The sequence below is a fragment of the Vicugna pacos genome, chromosome 15 (assembly GCF_048564905.1).
Source record: "Vicugna pacos chromosome 15, VicPac4, whole genome shotgun sequence".
In the NCBI taxonomy this organism is placed as follows: Eukaryota; Metazoa; Chordata; class Mammalia; order Artiodactyla; family Camelidae; genus Vicugna; species Vicugna pacos.
Window position 1 is genome coordinate 50,592,674 of NC_133001.1, and position 24,954 is coordinate 50,617,627.

A 24,954-nucleotide genomic window follows, 5' to 3' on the forward strand; every position below is an offset into this window, starting at 1 on the left:
CAAGGGCCCCGCCTCCTGGCCCTTAGCAAACCCCCACCTCACCCACCTTCCCTGTCCCCGCTTACAGTGATGGTCATCACCGCTTGCTTGGGAGGTCAAGGCGGGGTTTTTATTTTAAAACAGTACTTCAGTTTGCAATGACGCGCACTTTGAAACTGGAGACAAAAGCAGAGCCACTCCTGCCTCTGAAATTTCAGGGGAGGTTTCTCGGCCCTTTTGATGCTTGAGATGTAATGGACCATGCCGGCCTCCCTCGGCTTCAAATTCTTCAAGATTTCAGTGTGTGAAATGGCTTATGTGGGTCTTTTCGGTACTTCTGTAATTTTTTGATATCCAACCCCCTCCCAAATAAATCTGGTCTGGGAAGTAGTACCTCTCGTGCTTTGACACGTCCATCCCAAAGCCTCCTTTGATACCCTTCGTGCACAGGTGGGTCCCGATTTAAGAAAACCCAGCATCCGAAAAAAACAGACTTTTACAAATCAAGTCAGTCCCTGGCACTGGGGCGGGTGAGATTCTCCGGGGGACTTTCACTTCTCAGAAGGACTCCTTACACCGGCACGGTGCCTCCCTGTGCCTTGACCTGCGAGGTCTCTATCTCATCACCTGACAGCGACCCAGGGAGGCAGAGGAACCACAAGACCAGTGTGTGAATGCAGCTGCTGGGGGAGTGAAAGCCAGGCCGAGTCGGGGCAAAGCCTTCTTCTTTCCTCCTCTTCTTCTTGTTTTATTTTAGGCTAATGAAAAAGGTTTGATTCACCAGCATTTATTCTACACGTGACATTTCCTATAACGTGCCCGGAGTCTGGTGCATGACCCGAGGTGCTCGGGGTATCTGGTGTTGGATTAGGGGGACGCGACAGAGATCGAAAGACAGTGACCAGAGGCGATGAAGAGAGATTTCGGCCAGGAGAAAGTCTTAGAGAAGAGGTGGGGCCGAGGAAGGGGTGGAAAGTCCTGGATAAAGTTTGGTGAGAGAGTGGATTTAAGGGGTGCAGTAGATGGAGAAAGCTCAGGTGACACTCAGGTTTGGGGCTCATAATTTAATGATGCCTTTGAACAAGGAAGGAGGAGGACACTGGGGGAGTGAAGAACTTAAGGATATTAAGATACTCCCAAAATTGCTCTGCTGGCAGGAAATACCCTTAGATTTATGGACCTGGAGTTGCAGAGAGAGCCATTTGGGGGCTAGAGGTTGAGAAGTTATCCGTGTATGGATGAAAACCAGAGTCCAGAGGGTCTCACCTGGCAAGGCGAGAAAAGTTGTGAAGAAAGACCACTGGAGCCTGATATTTAAAGGTTAGAAATGGAGGAAGCGGAGATGAGGGGGCAGCCAGGAGGTCCTCCAGCATCTCAGGCAGAGGGCTCGACCCACAGTCCACACAGCAATGCTCCTCTGCAGCCCTGCGCGCGGAAGAAGATGGTCTGGCTCTTGTTGGTTTCGTTACCCAAGAAGCGATTCTGGAAAAAGGAGATTTGTGGTGTGAGAGAACTGACAGTCTGTTCCATCTAAATCACTGACTGCCTGAACTCAGCCCAAAGTTCCGTGGCTTCTCGGAGTTCCCATGTTCTTGATTTCACAAGTGGAAGGGGACAAATTCACTAATGACTTCTCCACGGCGGGCCAGTCCAGAACTCAGCCCCAGGCACATTATTTTATATTCACCAGTACTGGAAATTGGCGGGAGGTAGAGGACATGGACTTTGGTTCCCTAAAAATGAATCTAATTTTGCCCTCATTTCTTGGAGACTTTTTGCTGCTGTCATATTGATGTTTATGGGGAAATTAGCAATGATGAGGTAATAGTCTATTTTGGAAAACTGAACTCGGATACTGAAAGGATGATTTGAAACCTGCACTTAATTGTTCGGCTCCATAACGGTCTCTCGGTTTTGGGGTGGGTTTTTTTTTTTTTTTTTGAGAATTCCCATGGATTGCCTTCCAACTCGACTCTAGCAGCTTGTATTCCACCGGGAATGCCAAGCCCTTTTGAGGGACACCGTGGTATTAATGATGGATGAGAATTCAAGGCATTTTCCCATTTGAGTGCCATTACTTGTAATGTTAAAACGTTTTGAAAACACATTTTAGCCATTAACTCATTTTTATTGTCAGATGAAAGTGCTTAATAGACTCACTCTACTTTAGTTTTCCTCCTTTATCTGGGAATGAAATCATCTGTTGGGTTCTTGGCAGCACCGTCGACAGTGGGACAGACAACCTGACGACTTCACTGCAGAAGTGGCAGCTGGGGAAGGGAATTCCAGCCCCGCCGGCTCATCTGACATCGCTAACCTGGTTTAGCAAATTCAGGCTCCTGGAATTTATAGGCTGAGCTACTTCATTCCACTGGTGCACCCCCCCCCAAAAAAAACAGGTGCTTCTATCATTTAAGAAATGTACCTTTGCCTTAGTTGAGAAGTATTTTTTTTAAAGCCACCGATTTTGTATCTGGTATATAATAGGTTGATGGTTAACTGATTTTGCTTATCATTCAAAACCATCACGGAGTGTTGTGTGTCATGGGCTTCCGTGCTTACCAGGGGAAAATGTCTCTGAGCGTGAATACCAGATGGATCAGGGTTGCATATACGCTCTCCTCCTGGACAGCTCCCTGGATGGTACAGCCAGAGGGGTCGCTTGCTCTGGGGGGCTGGTGTGGGGAGCCTGCAAGTCTCTTCTAGAAGTCGCTGGCTGCTGTCATGATTTCTCCAACTGGGAACCTTGTGGATCAGACTGAACGGTAGTTTGTTCTAATAGCCTTCCTAAAATCGCATCCGGTCACCAGAAACATTCCTAAAGCCAGACTTCTTTTCCCCATACTGCTGGGGAAATCTCAGAGCCCTGTTGCAGTGAGGAGGTCAGACGTATGGTTAGACTAAGTAAGGCGTGTCACAAGATGCAGCTAGGGACACTGGGGACACCCAGTGTCACTGAGTGCTGGGGCTCAGCCCCCTAGGCGGGGCGAATAACTGCCCAGGTTAGCAACTCCTAGACTTTAGAATTTCTTAAGCCAGTAAAATTTCAAAATAAACTCTGGGGATTTTGGATGTGGTTATCACTATGATTTTGTAAAAATAAATAAAAACCACTGTGGCATAAAGAGGCATGCATAACTTGAGCTTCTTGCCAGGCTCACCCAAGGCCTTGACTTCTCAGTTTGCCTTGGATAGATCGATGCTTCGGAACCACCGGACAGAGCAATGTTCAGGATTTCTTTGCCAGTGCTAACTGTGTCCCAGGCCCCGTGCTGAGGGCTGGGAGTACAACGAGGTGGAAAAACAGCCCTGCCCAAGAAGACCTTATATGCAGAGATGAGGGGAAAGTGTGTAATTACGGTCCACACTGATAGACCCCGGGATGCGGTGAACACAGCTCGTTGGGTGAGCAGAGGGAAGCGGCGCTCACCCAAGGGATCGGGTTTCATTTTATTCCAAGTGGTATCAGAGAGGAGGGAAGACTTGGGGAGTTCCGTCTGAAGTCCCTGCTTCCCAAACTCCTATTTGACAGGGAATTCTGGGGAGGGAGCTGCGCTTAGAAGTCAGGTGCAATTGGATTCCTGACCCAGCTCTGCCACTTGCAGGCTTGAGAAACTTTTTAAATCTCCAAGATTATTTCTTTATCTCTCCAATTGCGATAACAACACTTCCTACCTCATATGCTGACTGTGGAAATTAAAATAGGCTAAGACTTGGAAAGCCCTCATCACCATGGCCTGCAGATCATTAAACAATGTTAGCTGTCATTATAGTTGTAAACAGAAGGAGTGGCAGGGGCAGGGACCCTGGGGCAGTAAAGAGGAGACTGCTTTAGAGAAGTGCAGGGTATGGCTAAAGTGTGGGGCCAGGGGCACGAGAGACAGAGAGACCCAAGGAGATGGGCAGAGGCCAGAGGCTAGGTTTTCTGGACCCAGTGCCCACATTGGGATCTGTTATATCCTGTGGGCCCTGTGGAGCCACAGAAGCATATTAAGCAAGGAAGTAATATGATGAGACTTGTGTTTAGAAAGCCAGGCATGAATGGGAGGGAGATGAGACTGGAGTCCAGAGGGGTGGTCTGGAGGCTCTTTGCAGGATGCAGGCAAGCTCTGCTGAGGGTCTGAATTAGGATCAGCAAGGCAGGGAAGGAAGGAAGTGGACACGATGTCATGGGCCACCAGTGGGGGTGTCCTTGTTAAGTAGCTGTTCAGCATGTTCTGGTGAGACCCTGCCAACAAGGAGCAGAGACTGTCCTGTGACAGCAGTAACGCTGCACCTTCCATTTTTATGTTTAAAAAAAAGAATCCGATGTCCCATTTACTTTTCCTGTTAGTGGACAGAGCAAGATATTGAGAGCCAGGACACCTCCCTTCTGGTCCCTAAGGTACTGTGGGTCCTTGGAAAGCGCATTTTTTTCCCTTTTTTTTTTTTTTTGTAAAATAAGAGCTTTAAAAAGATGCCCCCAGTTCTAAGGGAGAATGTGTTCTCATGATATTTAGTCTGGAGGACTTTGGAAAAGACACCTACTCTACCTGACCCGCAAGATCTGATCCATAAAATGGGTCCAATATCACCTTCCTCACCTTTGACCCACGTTTTTGTTGAGGATAAATGAGCCTAGCACATCTCTGACAAAGATGCGATATTGTATAAATATGTGTCATTGTTGTCTTTATAACTGGTCTGGGGCGTATGTGCTCTCTTGTTGCAGAAGAATATTAGTCTCCATCAGGACTTTGTAATCCTCGAAATATTGCATTATAGGTAAAAAAAAAAATCTAAGTCTTTGATTTCTTAACATCTTGGTACCAGGGATTCAAAAACTTACGGATTCTGGAAGAGTTTGGCTCATTCAAAGTGCTAACCTACACCATCTCTTCTGGTAGGGGCAGTGAGTATTTGTCATCTTTAACCTTAAGAAGACTATTAGCCAATAAAATCATGTAGAGCTGCTGTTCTGTTTTTCTCACTGTCTATTTATTAGTGATTAAAGATGGTGTTGGCTTAGGAATTCTCCTTTTCAGTAGTTATAGATGCAAAAGAAATCTTTTAAGTGCTTGTTCTCTAATCGTGAGAATTAGGCCCTGAAATCCTGGTGTTCCCGGGCAAAGGTCAGCATTCACAGTGCCTGCACCCTGAGTCCTTTGCTATGTTTCACTTATCATAAATACATACATTTCCTCCCCAGTGATGACCACATTTTTTTAAAAACCATCCCTGCTTGATTTTATTTGATTTTACACTGTGGGAATACAGGTAATCCTGTTATTTAAGCTTTTTTCTTCCAAATAAAAACAGTTCTAAACAGAGGAAAAATATGTGTGTGTGTGTGTGTGCGCACGCGCACGTGTGCCTGTGCGTGGGCACAGGCTTTGATTTTCTTCTTTTTTGGAACTGAAATGTTAGCCGAAAACAATTTCTTTTTTTTTCTAGAGAATCATCGTTTTCGACTGAGCAGCCTTAGAGCCAACTCTCTTGGAAGTGGTTCTGAGCTCACAGCCAAGAAAGTAGTCATAGAAAATACCATGAATGCATCCCTAATTGTCACCCCTGGGAGAGGAGAGCATCCCGTGGCGGGGGCATGCAAGCAGTCTTAAAATGTTATTAGCACTCTTGCAGTGACTAGAGAAACGCCCCACATTCTAGACAGTTTGGGAAAAAATGTGAAAGGAAGGACCTGCTTCAAAGCTATAGTTTTGTAAATGAACCTTGAGGAATAAGCCTCGGTTTTGGGAAGACTTAAGGGGTCACCCAGCTTGCGTCTGCTGAGCCCTTCTCACTCCCGACCCCCCAGCTGGAGGCCTCCTCTTGGCCGGTCCAGATTCCCCCAGTCCTTCTTGCCTGGGTAGCAGCTCACGTCCTACATGAAGCTAACTTTTCCGGAGACTCCACCCGCCTGGTCTTGTCTGTTTTCTGAATTCCTAAAGAAATCTGTCTTTCCCTGTGCATGACAGAGCAGTACTAGCACAGAGCAGGCACTTGGGAATCTAACCGAAACTACAGACTCGCTCCCCAGAAAAAGGAACGTGTATATACAATACTATACTATTCTGTCTGCACTTTCTGCAGACCACGGACTCGCGAAGTCCCCAAACAGGGACCTCGTAGAGGTCTGGAACCCCAGGTCTCCTCCTCTGCAGAAGAGAGGATGGACTTTGGGTTCCCAGACTCTCAAGCTCAAATGTGACTCGACTTTTTATTCTCTTGTCGTCTTCGGAAAGATCCGTCTGAGCCTCTTTTTCTTCCAGTAAATGGAGATAATTACAGCTACCTGAAGGGCTGCTGTAAGGTTTGTGTGAACTTAAGTGTGTGAAAGCCAGGCACGCAGTGGGCACTCAGTAAAAGGTGAATGTTCTCGTCCCTCTCATCTATAATCATCATCGACGTAGTCATCATCACTCAGAGTGGCACTTAATGTATATCAAGTATGTGCCACTACTTCCACATTCAGTTCACATTTTAGAGCACTTACCACTCGTCAGAAGCCTGTTCGGTGCTTCCAGGTTGATTACATTCTTAAGTTAAACCTGTGTTGTCTCCCTGCACAGAATGTGTATCTCCTGAGCTACGGCCGTGGCTTCTGTCATTGCGTACCCCACCCCCACGTGGTATTCAGGGTGTCACCCAGTGATTGACTCATTCTCTCAGGGCACTTATTAAAGATGGTGCTTTTATGAGAAAACCAAAGAGGGAAGAAAAAAACTTCCCACCAATCTGTTATCAGATTCTCTTTTCTTGGAAGAGGAGTTTGATTGTTCCTTTTGTTTAGGTAGATGACTGTCACCACAAGAGTCAGTGTTGAGGAAGGTAAACCAGGTCTCCTGGGACCAGAGCAGACCATGATCTCAAACCCCTCTGTTTTTATTTTTTATTTTTTTTATTTTGGAGGAAGGTAATTAGGTTTGTTTGTTTGTTTGTTTGTTTTAATGGAGGTACTGGGGATTGAACCCAGGACTTCGTGCATGCTACATACCCACCCTACCTCTGAACTACACCCTCCCTCCTCGAGCCTCTCTTGATTGCTGGAAAATCTATATGTTACCCCTTTGTCCTTTGACATTTCTTCCTTTTCCAATTACACATATTTCATGAGCCCTTTTGGCAGGACTTTCTTCGTTAGATATTTGTGTTTTCCTTAGATTTTATGCTATGTTCATGAAATGGGGTAAACATGGACACAATCATTTGGTTAAAATTTTCAGTTTTTGGTGATTTTTTTTGAGAATTTACTAAAAGAATGACCTCCCCAATGCTATTTTCAAAAGCATTTATTTATGCTTGAGATTTTTGTGTTGAAAAATGAGAATTAACTTACATAGAGTTATCTGAAGATCCCAGTATCTAATTACCACAAACTTACATAAATATTGTTCATTTGAAAATTTAGCTTTGCTTCATAGGGATTTATAGTTTTAAGCAGCTTCCATATTTAACTTTAATAAATTTAAATTTTCTAAGTCCTAAAAAATATATCTTTTTCCTAGGTATATTTTGAAGATAAAAATAAGAAAATGTGTTTATAATACAGCGTTTGACATGTAGGAGAGTTTCCTGTGGTGCTAACCATTAATACCTTTGAATATTTACCTGATTATGGCTTCATGTTAAAGCAGTTTGCATGAAGAATCATGGATCTTGGGAGACTGAAGTTGAAAGATAAAGAAAAGTGCCACTTATATGATTCTGAGGATGTTATAATTCTTTGATTCCCTGAATATCTTAAACCATAGAATGAGTTGTCATGCTGAATAATTATAGCTAATATTTGCGCAGCATTTTACAGTATTCTACACAGTGCTTTTATACTCATTTCAATAGTCCTTGGAGGAATCTCATGCAGAAGAGATGATTATATTATTGTTGTTGCAGGTGAGGAACACAGACTCATCGCTAAAATGACTTGCTCCAGAATAATGGGGGTCGGGCGAGACGGTGTTTCACATTTGTTTGGGTCTCATCACTCACCACTTACACCCTGTATCTTTTGAGAGCATCAGTAGGCCACGTTGTTATTTTGGCCTGCTCTCTGCTACAAATCCTCAAGACTGTGTTTCCATCTTTATCAGTAAGTCCCAGCCAACAAAGCCGTGGGAAAACAGGCCCAGCAAAGAGCTGAAGCCATCACGCCAAGGGCCCAGGTGCCCACGCTCCTTCACTTCGGTAGAGAAGGGGCAGCCTTGGAGAACCAGTCATGGAGGAAGACTGGTGACTTGAAGAGCAGAAGGCCACCCGGAGTGGCCAGATGAAGAGAAGGGCACCTTGCAATGCCAGTCTCGGGGAGACATCTCGGGAACGAGCCAGAGTGTATTTGCAGGGCCTGTCCCTTCCTGAGTCCTTACCTAACTGGCGCATCCTTCCCTCTCTCTTCATCTTGGAGACAAAATCTTACGCCCTTCCCTTGCTCGCCCCTACAAGACCTTCCCCTGGGGAGCGAGTTCAGATCCCTCAGCACTTATGTGCCCCCCTATAGCTGTGTCATGTCCTGGGGAGGCTTCACTTTAAGATGATCTCGGGAGATGTCAAGGGGAATTGTGTGTGTGTGTGTGTGTGAGACAATAAGCCTAAACTTTCTAATACAGACAACCCACTAGTTTAAAATAATAAACATGCTTTATAAATTATTGCTTGAGCTATTTTATGCCTGGAATCCTCTTATCATCTTCCTTTGTGATTGTATTTCTAGTATTTTAGTACTTTTGCATCTATAATTTTTGCTGTAATTCTTCAAATTGGTGCTCCTTCCTCTCAAATTGGAGACCTTTCATATCCTTTGAGCTTACAGAAGCAGCATCTTTAACTGTAGGAACTGGCAAGAATCATCGTTTTAAGGAACGCAGGTCTAGATCCTCCCAAGGGGCCCAGAGCACTTGCTGGATTGCCGTATTCTCTCTGATATAAGCCCCCGCCCCGTAGGAGAGAGCTGCAGGTAGCTGGCAAGTTCCCTGGGATTGACCCAGTAGCAGGTCACATTAGAAGTGTAGCCATGGAGTCACTGAAAAGAACGTGGAAACCAGAGTTCCCAGCTTCCCTAAATACAGCTCTGGACTCCCAACCAGGTTCCTCTTCCACCCACTGGCTGTGAAACCACTGCCGTGCTCACGGGAGCTCTGAGACTTGCTCATCTGCAGATACATGTCAGCCTACACTTAGCTGGAGGACATTCCTCTTTGTCTCAACTCTCTCTTAGCCATGATCACTTTTTCCTTTAAAAATAAAATAAAATAAAAGCTGTACTTCTGTAGGATAACCTGTGTGTACTTCTGTAGGATAATTTTCTGAACACCAAATCTTGAAAGGTATTTTTTTTTCTTTGCTTTGACTGTCAGAAGCTTAGATCCAAATCGATGTCATCTTCAGCAAATGTGAAAATCTTGTGGCCTGGATGTCACGTAATTCATGTAGTACTTGCCTCTCTGCCTTTATTTTAATATTCTACTTTTATTTTCCTGTTCCCCCCATTTTCATTATGTAAGCATTTGCTTTCTTTAATAGTGTATAATGGATTATCTGAAAGTTTTTTTTTTATTGAACAAGATAAAGTATTTTTTAAAAATCCTCATTAATTAACGAAGCCATCTCACTAGTAACGTGGCTTCCAGAAATGTATTTGGCATGCACGTAAGAGCTGTTTGAAAAGATTGGAGAGTCTCTGTCATGAGGAATATGGCTGGTGGTTGGCGGTGCAGTGAAACTTCCGTGGGTGGGGGGTCTTCCCAAGTGGAGCCCTAGATCCAATTAAAAACAAGCATGGCCTCTATCCAGTGACCACTTGTGTGATGCTAACCCACTTTACAGTCCTTAAACCAGAATATCCTCCTGTGAGTTCTTGTCCACCTTGGAGAGGAGCAGTAAGCTGTATATATGTATGTATGTATGTATGTATGTATGTATGTATTCATTTATTTGCCACGAAGGAGATGAACTATTTCTGTCCTTATTCGAGGAGCTTGTATTGAAATGCGTTTTCTAGGTTCCGTAAGACTGGGCTTGACCCCTAAGACTGCATAAGGCCCCGTAATCATTGTTGTTCCAGATAGTTCCTGTCTGGGATGTGAACCATCGGAATACACCTAGAATAGTTCCAGTGAATTGCCCTTGGTTGTTGTTAGAATCGTGTTTCAAAATATTTGACCACGTCAGCTAGCCAGCTTAAGTAACCTTTTGAACAGCAAGAACTCTGCAGCCAGCTAATATTTGGACGTCTTTCCACGTGTGTTTGTGTCAGTCTGTTACTAATTTTAAAGGCTTAATGTATTTCCCACCCAGGTACTCTGACAATAAAATCATACACAAGACAGACTTTTAGGAGGAAGCTAAATTCATTCAGCTCTCTTGTGACACGTTAATAGCACAAAACTAGGGAAATTAAGAATATTTAGCTTCCATTAAGGCATTTTATGTGAAAGTCAGGGCTGCTGCTGAACAGCAGAATCATCTTCCTGCAGGAAGCGCCTCCGGGTCTGAGTTGGAATTGTTTGTTAAATTGGAAACAGATTGTTTCCTGCAGACCCAGGAGGGTTTGTGATTGCTGCCCTGTGGCAGGGATGGACCATACCAGTTCCGAATTTTAACTTGTCAGAACCCATCACATACAGGGCTTCGCTCAAAAATATCTTAAAAGGAAACGTGCATAAAGGCAAAAGGGGAAGAAAAGAATGACAGAAAGAATAAGAAAGATTCTTTTGAAAGAGAGAAGCATGGTGTTTACCTCTTAGTGTGTGTGTATGTGTGTGTGTGTGTGTACATATATGTGCATGCATGTGCAAATACTCATATAATTCAAGATGGGTGAAGTCTGAGAAGTATCTATTCCATCCTCTTCCCAACTCATTTTTTCAGTATTTTTAAGGGATTTAGAGAAATGCCTTCTTAAGAGCACAGCACCCAGCATCAAATTGCAGCTCCATAAATATGTATGGAATGAATGAATGGTCAAGTGGCCTTCTGAAGATGCTTTAATGTCTAGAGCAGAGGGCAGTAGAAACTTTAATAATAACTACATTTTCCCTATTCTTTTGTTTTTTAGGTTGAGATGCAGATATGTAACAAATTTCTCTGTAGATTTGATTTACCCTTGCAAATGCTCCAGGCTAAAATTTCACTGAGAATAATTTTCTGGATGTTACACCTTTTCATTTTTACAGTTCACGAAGTACCTAATGTCATTACCATTGAAATGTCAAATTGCAGGAGCCTGGGGGTTACTCCTCTGAGAAACACAACCTCCTATATGGGCTAAGAGGGGTTCCTGTGTTTTCTAAACTCTTTTCCTCGGAAACTATAAGAAACTTACCTTTCTGGACAAATAGTTTAATAATGACGTCTCTGTTCTGCTTGGCTATTGACATGGTATGTTCCCACATCAATGGAACAGAAACAAACAAAGCTGAAATATTAACTGTAAGGATTCAGGGGATTCGTGAAGGGGAAAAGGAAACATTTTGTAGAATGTACCTAAACTCTGCCTCCTGTAACTAACATACCTGGTTCTTTGAGTAAAAAATAGTTGCTGAGTTATCACTCGTCACCCAGTATAAAGATGCTTTCTCTTGGGTCTTCAGATGTGGTTGTAGGGGTCCAGTGGTGTTTATGCAAGTTAGTCAGTTAAGTCCAGTCCTTTAAGAAGTCTGTTCTTTAAACTGCTAATGGTATTTGGTTTTGTGTTGCCTCTCCTAGGTTTGCTGGGATGGGAAACCTGCTCAAAGTCCTTACCCGGGAAATTGAAAACTACCCACATTTTTTCCTGGATTTTGAAAGTAAGTGCCCAAAATTAAAAGACTGAAATGATGAAAATAATAGCTTGTGGACAGGGGAGTTATAAAGACTGTGTGTGATACTTAAACCACATCTAAATGTCTTTCTGGGTCTTCAGAGATTAATTCCTTCCTTCCTTTTCATTTATATTTTTAAAGACCCCTAAAGAACATCTTTTTAACATGCCCATGATTTTCTTTGATTTTTGGAAGCAGTCAGTTATTGTAGCCCTAGCATAAATCATCATCATGTATTTTCTTAAGAGTTTTCATGAATTACAATGTCATATTCTAAAGGAAAATGGTATACATAGTAATTTGCACAGATTAACATAGAACAAATATCACTAGACATGAAAGAAAAAATGATAGATACCAGAAATGACACTTACAGAGTATTTATTCTTTAGTCATCTCTATCTGTTCTTTACGTATTATTTGATAATACAAAACTGTTTCAGGATTTTGAGATATACTGCTTTCATCTGAAAGGTTATGTTTCTTTTACCAAAAACTTTAAATATTTTTCCTAAGGTAGAATGGCCTATGAATCATGACTGAATAAGTAGAGAGATTCTCATCTTGTTATTTTTTTGATTGAATATATTTACAAATGAGTGATATACTCATATTCAATCAACTAAGCTCATGATTCTACATTGACTCTTGGGTTCTCCTCTTTTTGAATTTCAGTTCCAATACCAAGCACAGTTAAATGTACTATGTCCCAGTAGTCACAATCTGTTGCAAACTGTAATCTGCTTTAAACTTGAATATTTCAAGTATTTGATTTATATTAAAAATAAATTAGAACTTCTTTACATGTAGACTAAAACTTTTCACAGAGATTTTCTAAGTAAATGCTAGAAGACCCTTCCAAGATACAGCAGACCAAAAGGTGAAAGTTTGCTAGATGTATCATTTTTAGAATCTATGATATATCTAAAATACTTATGTGAAAAGGAAAGTGTCCCCAAAGCTCATGCATTCGGAAAAAAATTTTTACTCTAGATTATATTTAATGAAAGAGATCTCATTTCTGATTTAACTCATTTTGCTGTTTTTGTTCTTGTTGTTTGGCTGGGTTTGACTGGGTGTGGTTGGTTTTGGTTGAGCTTGGCTGGGTTTGGCTGGGTTTGGTTGGGCTCGGTTGGCCGTGGCTGGGTATGGTTGGGTTTGGTTGGGCTCCGTTGGGCTTGGCTGGGTTTGGTTGGGTTTGGCTAGGCCTGATTGGGTTTGGTAAGGATACAACTGGGAGTTCAAGAGCCAGAATTGATTTGATACTTCAAAAAGAATGGGCTTTTTTAACTGCTGTAACCTTTGCTACTCCTCTACAAAACACATATCTTTGTTGGTTTTGTTTTTAAAAGAAAGATTTATTAATAACTGTAAAGAATTATTATAAAATAAATTACCTATTATTCCAACATCCTAATTTTACTACTTGCCTTTTTAATTGGTCCTTTCCGTTTCTTAACATTTGCACTTCACACTGTTTCATTCAACATCCACAAAGACCAAAATGGTGGTCTTCACTCATCGCTTCGGCAACATATAAACACCTAGAAGAGTTACATGCCTTTTCTTTTTTAGAAACTCTGAATTCTCCACACACCTATGCGTGCTTCTTGCAATGCCTACCAGAATTCACTGGCCCCATTTGCCTACCCAGCTGTTCCTGAATTTTGGCTTTCCGTGCCTCTGTGAAGAATAGTGTTGAGTTCTTTGTCAAATCTAATTTTAAAGTCTTTTAAAGTGATAAAAATAAAATCTGTAAGGATTTAAAGCAGTAGTTTTCAACTGGTGTTCTCTGGAGCATCAGAGTTCGGAGGTGACATCTCAGGGGAACCCCTGCCCCCACACTGTAGCAGTGGGGCCTTTCTTTCCCTCTCTGAGAACCCGAGGATCTGATCTGCTCAGTCTTGTACTTTGGACATTTTCTTTATATCTTATATAAAGAAAGGTCACAGTGGCCAAAGAGAACATTTAAAAATCTTAAATTTTGATGATGGCTTATGGTACCAAAACTCCATTTGTAGCTATACTATAATTTCCTCAAGAGGGGGAAGTGTGGACTAGCTTCCCGTGTCTGGTGGTTCATTACTAGGATCACAACTGTAGTATTTAAGGAAAATATAAAACTATACATTTATAGAAATGTATAAAATCCTATTTATTTGCCCCTCAATCCCAAGGAAAAGATTAACATTATTTCACTGAGACTGAGAAGATAAATTACTGGACTAAAGTCACACAGGGAATGCTGGGGGACTCAGATGGGAACACAGATGTCTTTGGCTTTCCGCCTTTCTCTGCTTCACTTCCTTTAAGTCTTATCAAATGGCAGCTTCCAAGAAGTACGACTCTCTTCCTGATTAGAGAGAGAAGTCTTAATCATCTGCAAACTAGGACGTGTCATGAAAAACAATTTTTTTTTTAATTTGGTTTCTTAATCCTGCAAATGCTACGTCCTAAAGGTGGCTTTCAAGAAAGGATGATGGGCTGGAAGGGTGGGGAAGACCTGCTGTTGTTATGATTTTCCCTTTAGTCTGTAGATTTTTGCTCAGTACGGTAACAGTATGTCAAGTATGGTTCTGAGCATCCGTGTGAACCAGGTGGCATCCGGGAGACAGAGCTAAACAAGAGGAAGCTTTGCCCGGTGAAGCCCCAGGCTGGTGTGGAGGACGATGTAGGACACAGTTCAGGACAAAATAAAATAAGGGGCTTAAGAGAGGCATGGCGTGGCCCACTAGCAGAGGGAGAAAGCATGCATCTAATTTTAGGAAATAGATGAGTGTAGACGGAATTAGAGCCGTCTTCTTGCAAAGGCGGCATTTGAAATGGACTTTAAACAATGAGGTTTTTTTTTTCCTACAGACATAGAAGTTTTCCAAAGAGAATAATTGAAATCCCTGAGGGGAAACTGGAACAGGCCAGAGCTGAGCGGATGGGAATTCAGGTGTGCTTATGCTTAAGGGGAGGCTGAGTAGTTAGAGGATCCGGGGGAGAGGCTGCATGGAAGAGGAAGCGGGACATCTTATTGAACTGAATTTCCTGATGGCAGGGCCTGGGCCCCATTTGGTTTGGTGACAGCGCTCAGCCTGTACTGAGCGCGGAGCTCAGGGCACTGAATGAGCCCGAGTAACAGGTGCTGACCATGTGAAGGAACAGAATAGATCAGGCTAGATTAGCAGCAGGAGAGCACAGACATTCAAGAAGGAGAGAGGGTAAGTGGATTCAAATGCTCAAAGTGGTCCAGAAGGATAAGGCTTGAAAAGGGGATGACGAGTTGGGCAGCTAGCTGCCCAGCAGATTCAGGATTTCTTGCTATGAGTACAGAGGCTGGACTGCAAAGAGTTAAGGAGTGAGCAGTGGAGGGCGGGGGGAAGGCTGAGGAGCATGTAACAACAGCTTAAATGCATGTGGCACCTCTACTTGGAGTGTTGAATATTCTTTTTGAAGTCAGTGATGGAATATAATTGAACTGGGTCAAATAGATATAATTAAGCTGGGTCAGAATATAATAGAAAATTAGACACATCTGTCCTTAGGTTTTCCAGTTGTGTAGATCTGATTTAATTTGTTTGACCTTTGCAGTGAGTTCTGCAGTTTATGCTACGTTTCTACTCAGTCGCTTAAGCCATCTTTCTTTATTGTTGTTTTTTCCATCCCATGACTTCTTTTCTTTCCATGAACAGAAGTTTTAAATTTTGATGAAGTGTGATTTATCATTTTTTTCCCTTTTATAGTAAGTGCATGCTCTGCCTATTTTAAGAAATCCCAGCCTGTTCCACAGTCATAGAGAGATTCCATGCTTCCTCAGGAAAGCTTTGGAATTTTAAGCTTTACCTTTAGATCAATGATCAGTCCTGAGCTAATTTTTGTACGTGTTGTGAGAGAGATGTTGGGCTTATTTCGTCTTTCTTGTGATATGAAATTATTCCAGCACAAGTGGATTGCTTTAATGCCCTTATCATAAATCGGTTAACTATAGTATGTGTGGGCGTAGTTCTGAACCTTTCACATTTCACGAATTAATACCAAAACGTAACAACTCATAAGTCTTAAAGTCAGGAAGAGTAAGTCTTTCAACTTTGTTCTTTCTCAAAATGTTTTGACTATTCAAGCTTTATTTTTCTAAATAATTTTGTCTTTTATAATCAGCTCTTAATGTCTACCAAAAATTCTTGCTGAGATATTGATTATAATTACGTAAAATCTATAGCTCAGTTTGGAGAGAATTGGCATTGGGCCATATTGATTCTTCCCACCTATGAATGTGGTCCATCTTTCCATTTGTTTAGATATTCTTTAATTGCACTCAGCAGTGTTTTATAGTTTTTAGAGGTCCTGCATATTTTTTTGTTAAATATACCCTTAAGCATGTCATATTTTGACCAACCATAACAGCTTTCTTGTGCTTAGTGTTTGCAGTGGTACACGTTGCTCTATCCTATCTTCCTTTATCTTTATGGTGTGTTTCTTTCTCGTAAACAGCACATAGTTGGCCTGAGCTTTTTCATCCAAGCTGATAATATCTACCTTTTAACTGGCATGTTTAGTCCATCTATGTTTAATTATTGTAGATACATTTAATTAATGCTTGTCTTTGAGTGTACCTTGGTGTTGATCTCCATTTTTTATATCTGCTTTTTGTTTCTCTCTCAACTTTTTCCTGCCTTTTGAATAAATCAAATAATTTTTAGTATTCTCTTGTGCCTTTTCTGCTGATTTTTAAAATTATGCTTCTTGGTGCTTCCTTTAGAGATGACAATAGACATCTTTAACTATTGCCATCTGCCTTCAAAATGTATTCTTTACTTCATGAAGCATTTAAGAAACTTATCGCAGGACACTTCCAATCACTACCCTTCCACCCTTTGTGCCCTTGTTCTGTGTTTTGTTTCTATGTACGTACATATGCTATCAACTCCTCATTGCAGTATCTTTTTTCAACTTTAAACTCTCAATCGTCTTTTAGATGTGTGTGTTTGTATTTATAATCTTAATAGATCTTTTATATTTACTGACATAGTTTGTCTTTCCAGTGTTCTCCATTCCTTTTAACATATTAGCCTAAAGAACTTCCCTGCGGTAAGGATGTGGGTGGCACCTTAGGCTTTTGTTATGTGTGTCTCACTCAGTTTCTGGCAGAGACCTGAGCATGAAATATATAAGCTTAGGAACTTCGATCTCTTTATTGATGCTAATTCAGTAACTATCTGCAGAGCGTCTCCTGCATACTGGCATCAGGCAGGAATAGCAGAAGTAGAGGTGGGGTCTTGGTGGGGCAGGGAAGCATGGAGGGATGATATAGGGCACATAAATACAGGAACATCAGAAGAAGATGACCTCTTTTTCAAGGAGTAACTTGATTGGGAAGATCAGATGCAAACACTTTGAAGAGACAATAGTACAGGTAGCAGAGAAGAAGTCTGTAATATTAGAACAGAGAGCAAGTGTTAGGCTAGCCAAAAGAAGTACAAGTTCTAGGCTGGGCTGAAGACATGTGTCTTAGAACATAGCAACTGAAAAAAGAAAAAAGATTTTCTTATAAGAAAAACCCACCCTTATGGGCGTAATAGGAATGCCAAAAGTAATCGTGGCGATTGATGGGAAAGGAAGGGGGAGGTGTTAAGAGGGAAATTCTAAAGCCTTCAAACCATTGTCCTCTCAGAAAGGCTCTGAGTATTTTGACCTGTTAAGACCACAGTCTCCGACTCCTTAAAACAAAGAGGGGCTGCTATCAGATTAGGCAATCTGGGATTTCTTTATGGACCCAGGCTACTTCTTGCTGCTAGTGATCTCCTCTTTTATCTCTCCTTCTCTGGTACCCTCGCATCTGCTAGGGTAGTTCACAGAGGGCTAGATAATCTTGGGAGGAGAAAGGAAAAATAGGGGATGTTTTTGGTCACTTTACAAATGAAACAAAAAACAAACAAAAAGCAAAGGAACCAAGCAGACCTGGGAAGCAATTTGTTTACACCAATGCAAGGATCCATTCACCAAGATTCTTTAAACTGCTAGCACTTTTGCTTTTCAAGTGCTTTTCATCTGTCAACGTCCTCATTACAGACTGTAGACCCCGCAGGACCATAACAGGGAGGAGACAGTGCCCTTTACTAAGAATTAGTATGAGGCCCAGAGAGATTAATTGGCTTGCCTTGAGGTCTCATATTCAGTAAGTGATAAAACTGGTCATAGAACCTGCGTCTCCAAAACTGCATCCTTGGAGTCCCCCTTTCCCCCGTGACATCACAGGGGTCCCACTGCCCGTGAGTGAAATAAACGAGGCTCGAAGTATCTCGGCACTCCCTGCTCTTTGCCATTCCTCGTCTGATTGTTCCACTGGGAAAGGGGTCTGGCATAGGAGGACTAATGTTCCTGTACAAATAAATATGTCAGCCCAGTCACACTTACACTTTCCAATGGGCCTTTGCAATTTTATGTTGTTTCTGTAGGCAGAGAGTATTCTGTTATAAATCATTATCACTTTACATCCCCAATTGTTAATAGTAGATAGTTATTTATGTTTCTCAGTTTATCCTGAAGGGGAGGGGGTTAGAGAAGTGAGGAAGTGGGTGGGGGAAAAAGAAAGCTATGGGTTTAATTTATGGCTTTGGCGAGTCCTTCCTGCTGGAGCTTTTCTCCAGTGTTTGTACGGCGGCCAGTGGGATGCGGAGACAGGGATATTGATGAAATGCCAGGGCTTCCTTCAAAGCCAAAGACATCTCCAAATAAATTGTGTCTTCTACTCACATTATCTTCAGTTAATTTGTTTGATTCTCTGTCGGGCTTTTCCACATGGTCCTGAATAGGTTGTTATGGGAAGGTAGGTGTGTTCCTGGTGCTTGTGAAGATGGAGTGTGTCCTTGGCTGATTTACACAGATAAGGATGCTTTGATTTGACAGCCCTGGGGTCTGTTCATCAGAGATGTTCCTTCCTAACAAACAAAGCCCGCGGCCACCTTCCTCCCCATCCCCGCAGTGGAATGCCAAGCATTCGGCTTTCAGTAAATATCCTAGTCCTCCACCGGGAAACCTCCGCCTGACCTCGGTGCTCCAAAATGCTGACAGTTTGTATCCACCGTCACCAGCAAATTGAGCCAAAGGAGGATAAACAGACCCCCTGTAAACCAAATGAATACTGTTTAACTCTCTTAATTGATAAGATGGTATTTTTCCATTAAAAATTCTAAGCACTTGGAATTCAGCAAGTTCTTGACAATAAATATATGTGCTCAAGGTCACGGTGCACATGATACATTTTCATACTTTCCACAATAGCAAGTCCAGAATAGGGGTTTAAATCATCACCCGGGGAAAGGCCTGGATAGGCTTGCTCAGGCCTCTGGGAAGTGTTGGTTTCTGAAATTGCCTGTGTAAATCACAGGGGGGTTTAACATTGTGAGACAGGAGCAGCCCACCTTTCTGTAACCACTCTCCTCAATTTCGATGAAATAACTGGTGATGATTAGAAATTTAGAATGTGAATCTTAGAAGAAACCTCACCAATGAATTCACGGGCTGCAACTGGAAATAAAGACCCATCTCCATCATTAATATTATCAGCGTGCCTTTCTGTGTGTGTGTGTGTGTGTGTGTACCTTTGACGAAATGTCTTTGTGTTAAAAATAGGAAAATAAAACCCGTAATTCAGAGTTCGTGTCCTCTCAGCAAATGCTCCAGGAGGGTGCTGATAGGTTAACTATAGTCACCTTCTCAATCACTAATTCTTCAAGGTCTTTTTGCAAGATGTCTCTTCTTGACATCTGAAGACACAGTACATTTCAAGCCTTGGTGGCCAGCTGAGTCTGAATTTGGAGAACGCCAAAAGTGTAGACCCCAAAGTCTCTCAAGGGACTGTTCCCAGAAAGCAAAATCATAACAGCCTTAGAATTGGGACAGCAAACATCAAATGCAGTTTCTCACTCATCAAGTATTCTAGCAGCGTGCTAACCACACCGAGGGGACACGGAGGGCGTAGATAAATGATGGACAATTTAAAAACACAAGCGCTAATGGAAGTGCGAATAGCCAATCTGGCTGCAGGTAGACGTGTGTTATCTTCATGGTAACGGTGAGACATGTAACTGTATAAAAGCCATTCGGGGAGAAGAGACAGGGGAGCGGACCTAGAAGTAATAGGATCTTCCAACACCCACGGTCTCCGCCACCTGGTCAGTTTCCTCGTTTATTGAGTCGTGACTCGTAAGTGTCTCCGATTGGTAAGGGATACGGGAGCCCTGAGGACAAGAACACAGACCCTGTCTGCAGAGATCTCAGAATTCAAAGACAAGCAGAAAAACCACCACAGAACAACATGAGAAGTATATTTAAAATATTTGTTTCAACTGTGTAGCACATTTTTCTACTGGCATCTACTACGTGCCAGCCTAGGTCCTAGAGATTTAATGGCACATGAAACAGATGAGTCAGTGGACCAGATTCTCATTAATTAGCCCTAACTGTCTGATGATTTAGCTGGGGGATCAAAGTGGGATGAATCATGAACTTAGGGATATGAGCCAATACCAGCGTCCCTTGGGGTTACACAGTCCTTTTCCCATTTGAAAAAAGGCTCAGACAGGCCAGAGATTCTCTTGGTTGCCACGCTCCGCCTTGGAAGTTGATGCTGCTCGTGTGTTGAGTCCTCTGGGAGTCTGACACTGCCTGGCCCAGAAGGCAGGGCCTGTGCTGCCGGCACCAGGGCGTAATTATTAGCTGGAAGGAAAGATGACTTCAGTTCCATGACAGAGGAAGGAGGAAAACACAAGGGTGGGCAATAAGCCTAACAAATTATGGAAGAAAATGAGCCAACACATTTCTAAGTCCGAATGAAAGAAGGAAAGCTGGCTTGGATTTCTCCCACCGCCCCCAACCCCGCCCCTGCCAAATGGGGCCACATGAGAAACATTTCCAGTAGGACACTAGGATATCTGCCAAAAGAAACATTTTCCCAGGGACGGAGGGTGGGGACTGAGGGTCCTGTGTCGCAGATCACGCTGGCTGGCAGGAGAGAGTTACTGCAGGACAGAAGGGACTCGTGCTGCCACCTCTGAGAGAGAAGTGATCTCACCCTCCGCGTTACTCATCCAGCCCTTTGTGGTCACACGGACGTCGGGGTGGATTTACATTCAAGAGTGTCACTTTGCCCAGGATGGGGAGAGAAACTTGCCTGTCTGTGGCCAGCACCACCTTTAGGCCACCCCACCGGAAACTGTCTTACATTTGACGCACTTAAGAAAGGCCTCTATTTTCAAAGACTGAGTTTGAATTCTTTTTCCTTTTGTGTTTAAGTAATCGTCAAAATAATCTTTTGTGTGTTTTTTTTCAGCACGCTTCTTCTAGACCGCTTAGCTTTTTTTTTTAACATTTTTTATTGATTTATAATCATTTTACAATGTTGTATCAAATTCCAGGGTAGAGCACAATTTTTCAGTTATACATGAACATACATATATTCATTGTCACATTTTTTTCTCCGTGAGTTACCACAAGATCTTGTATATATTTCCCTGTGCTGTACAGTATAATCTTGTTTATCTGTTCTACAATTTTGAAATCCCAGTCTAGGACCTCTTAGCTTTAATTCTGTTTGGTGGAAAACTTACCCAACTGATGACTTGCTAAGCTGGAGCCTCGAGACAGCCAAGATGAGGAGGCTTGTTTTCTGATCTCCAAGTGCCTTCTTCTTTGCATACCGCTCTGTAATTACACTCAAATGGACTTATCCCTCAGAATCTCGGTCACACAATCTGTTTTTCTCTTCCTTCTCCTCAAATATGTCTCTCTCTAGGAAACTGTCCTCATGTTCAGTCTGAGAGTTTTTGATACATTTGTCCAAAGCGGAAAGGATTTGAGTCAAGAGTGTTTGATTTTTTTTAATTTGCTTTCTAGGATCTTTGCATGTTTGTCACAGGGCCTCTTGCCTGACTTTCTTCTTCCTTGGAAGTTGCCAGTGTTACCCTAAAATTCTGTTCCATGGAAATCCTTTCCTCAGTTGCAGGCTTCCTGGCGTGTGGGTTTTAGGTGTATGTGTAAGATGCCATCTTGCTTTGAGAAAAGTCAGGGACAGCGGGAAAAGATGACATATAAAGTATATTGTGACTCACATTGTACCTGAGAAAACTTACCAAGTTTGGGGGAAACAGGGGCAGGGTAGCAGAGGATAAAGGAGGAACACTTTTTTCTTTTTCTCCTTCTGCTTCTCAGGCTAGATTTCTGTTCTCACCTGGCGGGTCTCTTTCCTCGTCCAGGCCCAGCCGTGCTCTCCCCAGCTGCCTGGCCTTCCCCACGCTCCTCCTGGCTGCGCTCCCTTCCGCCCTCCCGCCGGCCAGCTCTCAAGTCCCAGCCCTGACATAAAGCAGTTTCCACTTCTCCGAGACCACACTCATCTTTCCCTTCTCCCACCCCGGTGCACATGTACATTAGTCCCTCCTCAGCCACTCGTTGAAATCCATCTCATTCCCAAAAGAAACAGTCTGCAGAGTTTCTGAATAATCTCTGAGGGCCTATGATTTCTTTTCTTCTAAAGAGAATGAGCACACACTGATGAATTTTACCCTTCATTTCCCAAGCACCTCTACCAATTTCTTAGGTCTTAGTGGGACCTGGAAAGTGAAACGGTCTGAAAATCTCCAGGGGCATCACTTCTCAAGGGTCTGGCCTTGCATTAGGGTAGGTCCAGCAGATGGCGGCTGAAGCAGGAGCACCTGCAACCAGCCCGACCTCTGCTCTGATATTCAGCCTTTCTGAAGACCCAGTCGGCATGGCCGATGTCTCGCTTAGATGTCACCTGTTTGGTGAATGCTGTATTGTCCAGTCCCCACCAAGATGAGTCAAAACTGGGGTTTGATCTGGGGAGTGTTACACCAGGTGTAACTCCATCCTGCCGCTTGGTAATGAGGTCTGCTGAGAGAATTCAGCGCCTTAGGACTTGGGTTTTTGAAAACAGATTTTTAAGAGATGGCATCTCTCGCCTTTCTCTAGTGCCTTTGTTTTAGATGGAGATTAATTTTCTTACTACAGGCAGGAAACCTATTTATTTGATAGGTATTGTGAGATAAACAAAACCCAATCTTTACCACCTTTCAACTTGCACCCACCAGCGCCCACAAAATACTCCTGCAGACAAGAACACACATTGGCTCCAGATACAGAATCAAGTAGAATGTGCTGAGGAGCAATGGGGATGTCTCTGTGGCTGTTAGAATGTTCTTCATTATTTAAGCTTGAATGTGTTACTTATTTTTTGTAGATAGCATTTATGGTTCAGACCAAGGATGCACAGTACAGATGTCCTTAAAATGAACTCTTTGTACTTCTTGAGCTCTCGTTCAAAGAGAAATCCCAAAGCTTTCTACATAATCATTGTGTTCTAGAAACAGACATCTCTGCCGTGGCTCTGAAGGATTACCTGATATTTTAAGCCTTTTTAATATGGAAATAGAAGGGGGGCTATCTTTTCATCTGTACTCAGATTCACAGATTTTCAATTGTAACAGAAATATTCAATAGTTTCTCTTAAAAGCGGACCCCAAAAGATAATGTTCTCTCTTTCCATCACCCAGGGTACCACTTGGCACGTTGTAGATGTACAAAAAAAGTGTCCTGCACAAATAAATAAAAGAGTGCCACCAGTGATTCCAACACGCTGTGCTGGAAGTGTGTGAAATATTGATGACCACTTAGAACTGAGTAATGGGCAGAAGTTATGTCACTTTTCCCTTCTTTTGCACCTTATTACATCAAAGGGTAAATACCAAACCTGTAGGAGTAAAGTAGAATTCTCCAGCAGGTTGAGCTGGGCGCTTCACTTCTTCCCAGGCTGTTGATAAACACGAGCCCTCTGTGTCTTTTGGTTTCCCATCTGTTTAGATGCCCAGCCCACAGAAGGAGAGAGGGAAATATGGAACCAGATCAGTGCTGTCCTCCAGGATTCCGAGAGCATCCTCGCAGACCTGCAGGCTTACAAGGGAGCGGGACCAGAGATCCGAGACGTATGCCAATAATAAAACTGAGCTGATAACACCCCTGGTGGAGAAGGGAAGCCCACGCATGTACACACACAGCAAAATCAAGTGGTAGCCTTAGTATTTCCTAGCGTACGAGGAAGAACAAGGAGGGTAATGTGTCCTTAAAAGATGTATGAATGGTCCCTTTTATTCTACTGCATCAGTCTGAGCACACAGTGCTGTAAACTGTGTAAAGTGTTAGCCATTCTCTTCTCTGACATAAATTCGATGTTGCAGGACTCACATTTAAACCATAATTTGTCTATATGTTACATTTCATATAAGGGAAATATACATATAAAAATCTCTGAACAACAGTTGAAATACGAGTCCTGAGGTCTGGGCTTACATGGACTTTTCAATATTTTATAATAATTTGGGCAGGTTCCACCAGTATCACCAACAAGAGCCTTAACCGACCTCACTTTAAGTAGCCTGCAGGTCTGTCATCTTGAAATGACATATGAGATTAAAAAAAAATAAATGCACACACGCAAAAGCAACTAAAACAAAAAGAGAAAATTGTCGGTGTGGCTTTTGAGACTTCATGATGCCTTAAAGGCAAGAAACTTCACACTCGTTTTGTTTGAAATAATTAATTTTATGGACGTATCAGCATACACACACACACACACACACACACACACATCCTCATGCCACGCCCACCATTCTCTGAGGAATAAAAAAAAATAAAACATCACTAGTATCATAATCTTCAAAGTGCTGAAACCCAGACAAAACAGCACTTCTAAGAAAGTTAACAGCCTATTAGAGGCTGGTTTTCTACTTAGGGGTCACCATTTAATTCAGGTAATTTAGGTCCTAGCACAGACCGGCAGAATATCATGCACATTATAGAGAAAGGAAGAATCTGCACTTGATAATGAGCACGAGCTCTCCTGCAGAAGACTTAAATGGGGATGGAGGAAGACTGAATTGCTTCCAATTAGACGTGCATTTTTATTTTGCATTGAAGATAAGAGAAACAAGTAAGATGACACAGTATCTAATCGCAGAGCCATTTGCATTATGCTCAAGTGCTAAAATCACCGGTTTAATTGAGCATCTCGGAGGACACTCCGATGAACTGATGTCAATTTAAGAAGTGCACGTTGTCAGCGAACGTCGGGAAGTACATTTTTTTAGCTAGAATTCTCTCTCAATCTGAAGTCATTTTGATGTGGACCCTGTTCCTTATTAAAAAC

General features: G+C 42.5%; 1 protein-coding gene across 4 annotated transcripts in view; it reads left to right on the forward strand.

Moving 5' to 3' along the window:
- CYRIA (CYFIP related Rac1 interactor A) overlaps nt 1-24,954 on the forward strand; it is a 93,522-nt gene that overhangs the window by 57,799 nt on the left and 10,769 nt on the right. For all 4 annotated transcript variants that reach the window (XM_072938176.1, XM_072938177.1, XM_072938178.1 and 1 more), the window contains 2 exons: nt 11,656-11,735; nt 23,613-23,734. In XM_072938176.1, the coding sequence (XP_072794277.1) occupies nt 11,666-11,735; nt 23,613-23,734 (192 nt within the window). In that variant the 5' untranslated portion in view covers nt 11,656-11,665. The remainder of the gene's footprint in view (nt 1-11,655; nt 11,736-23,612; nt 23,735-24,954) is intronic.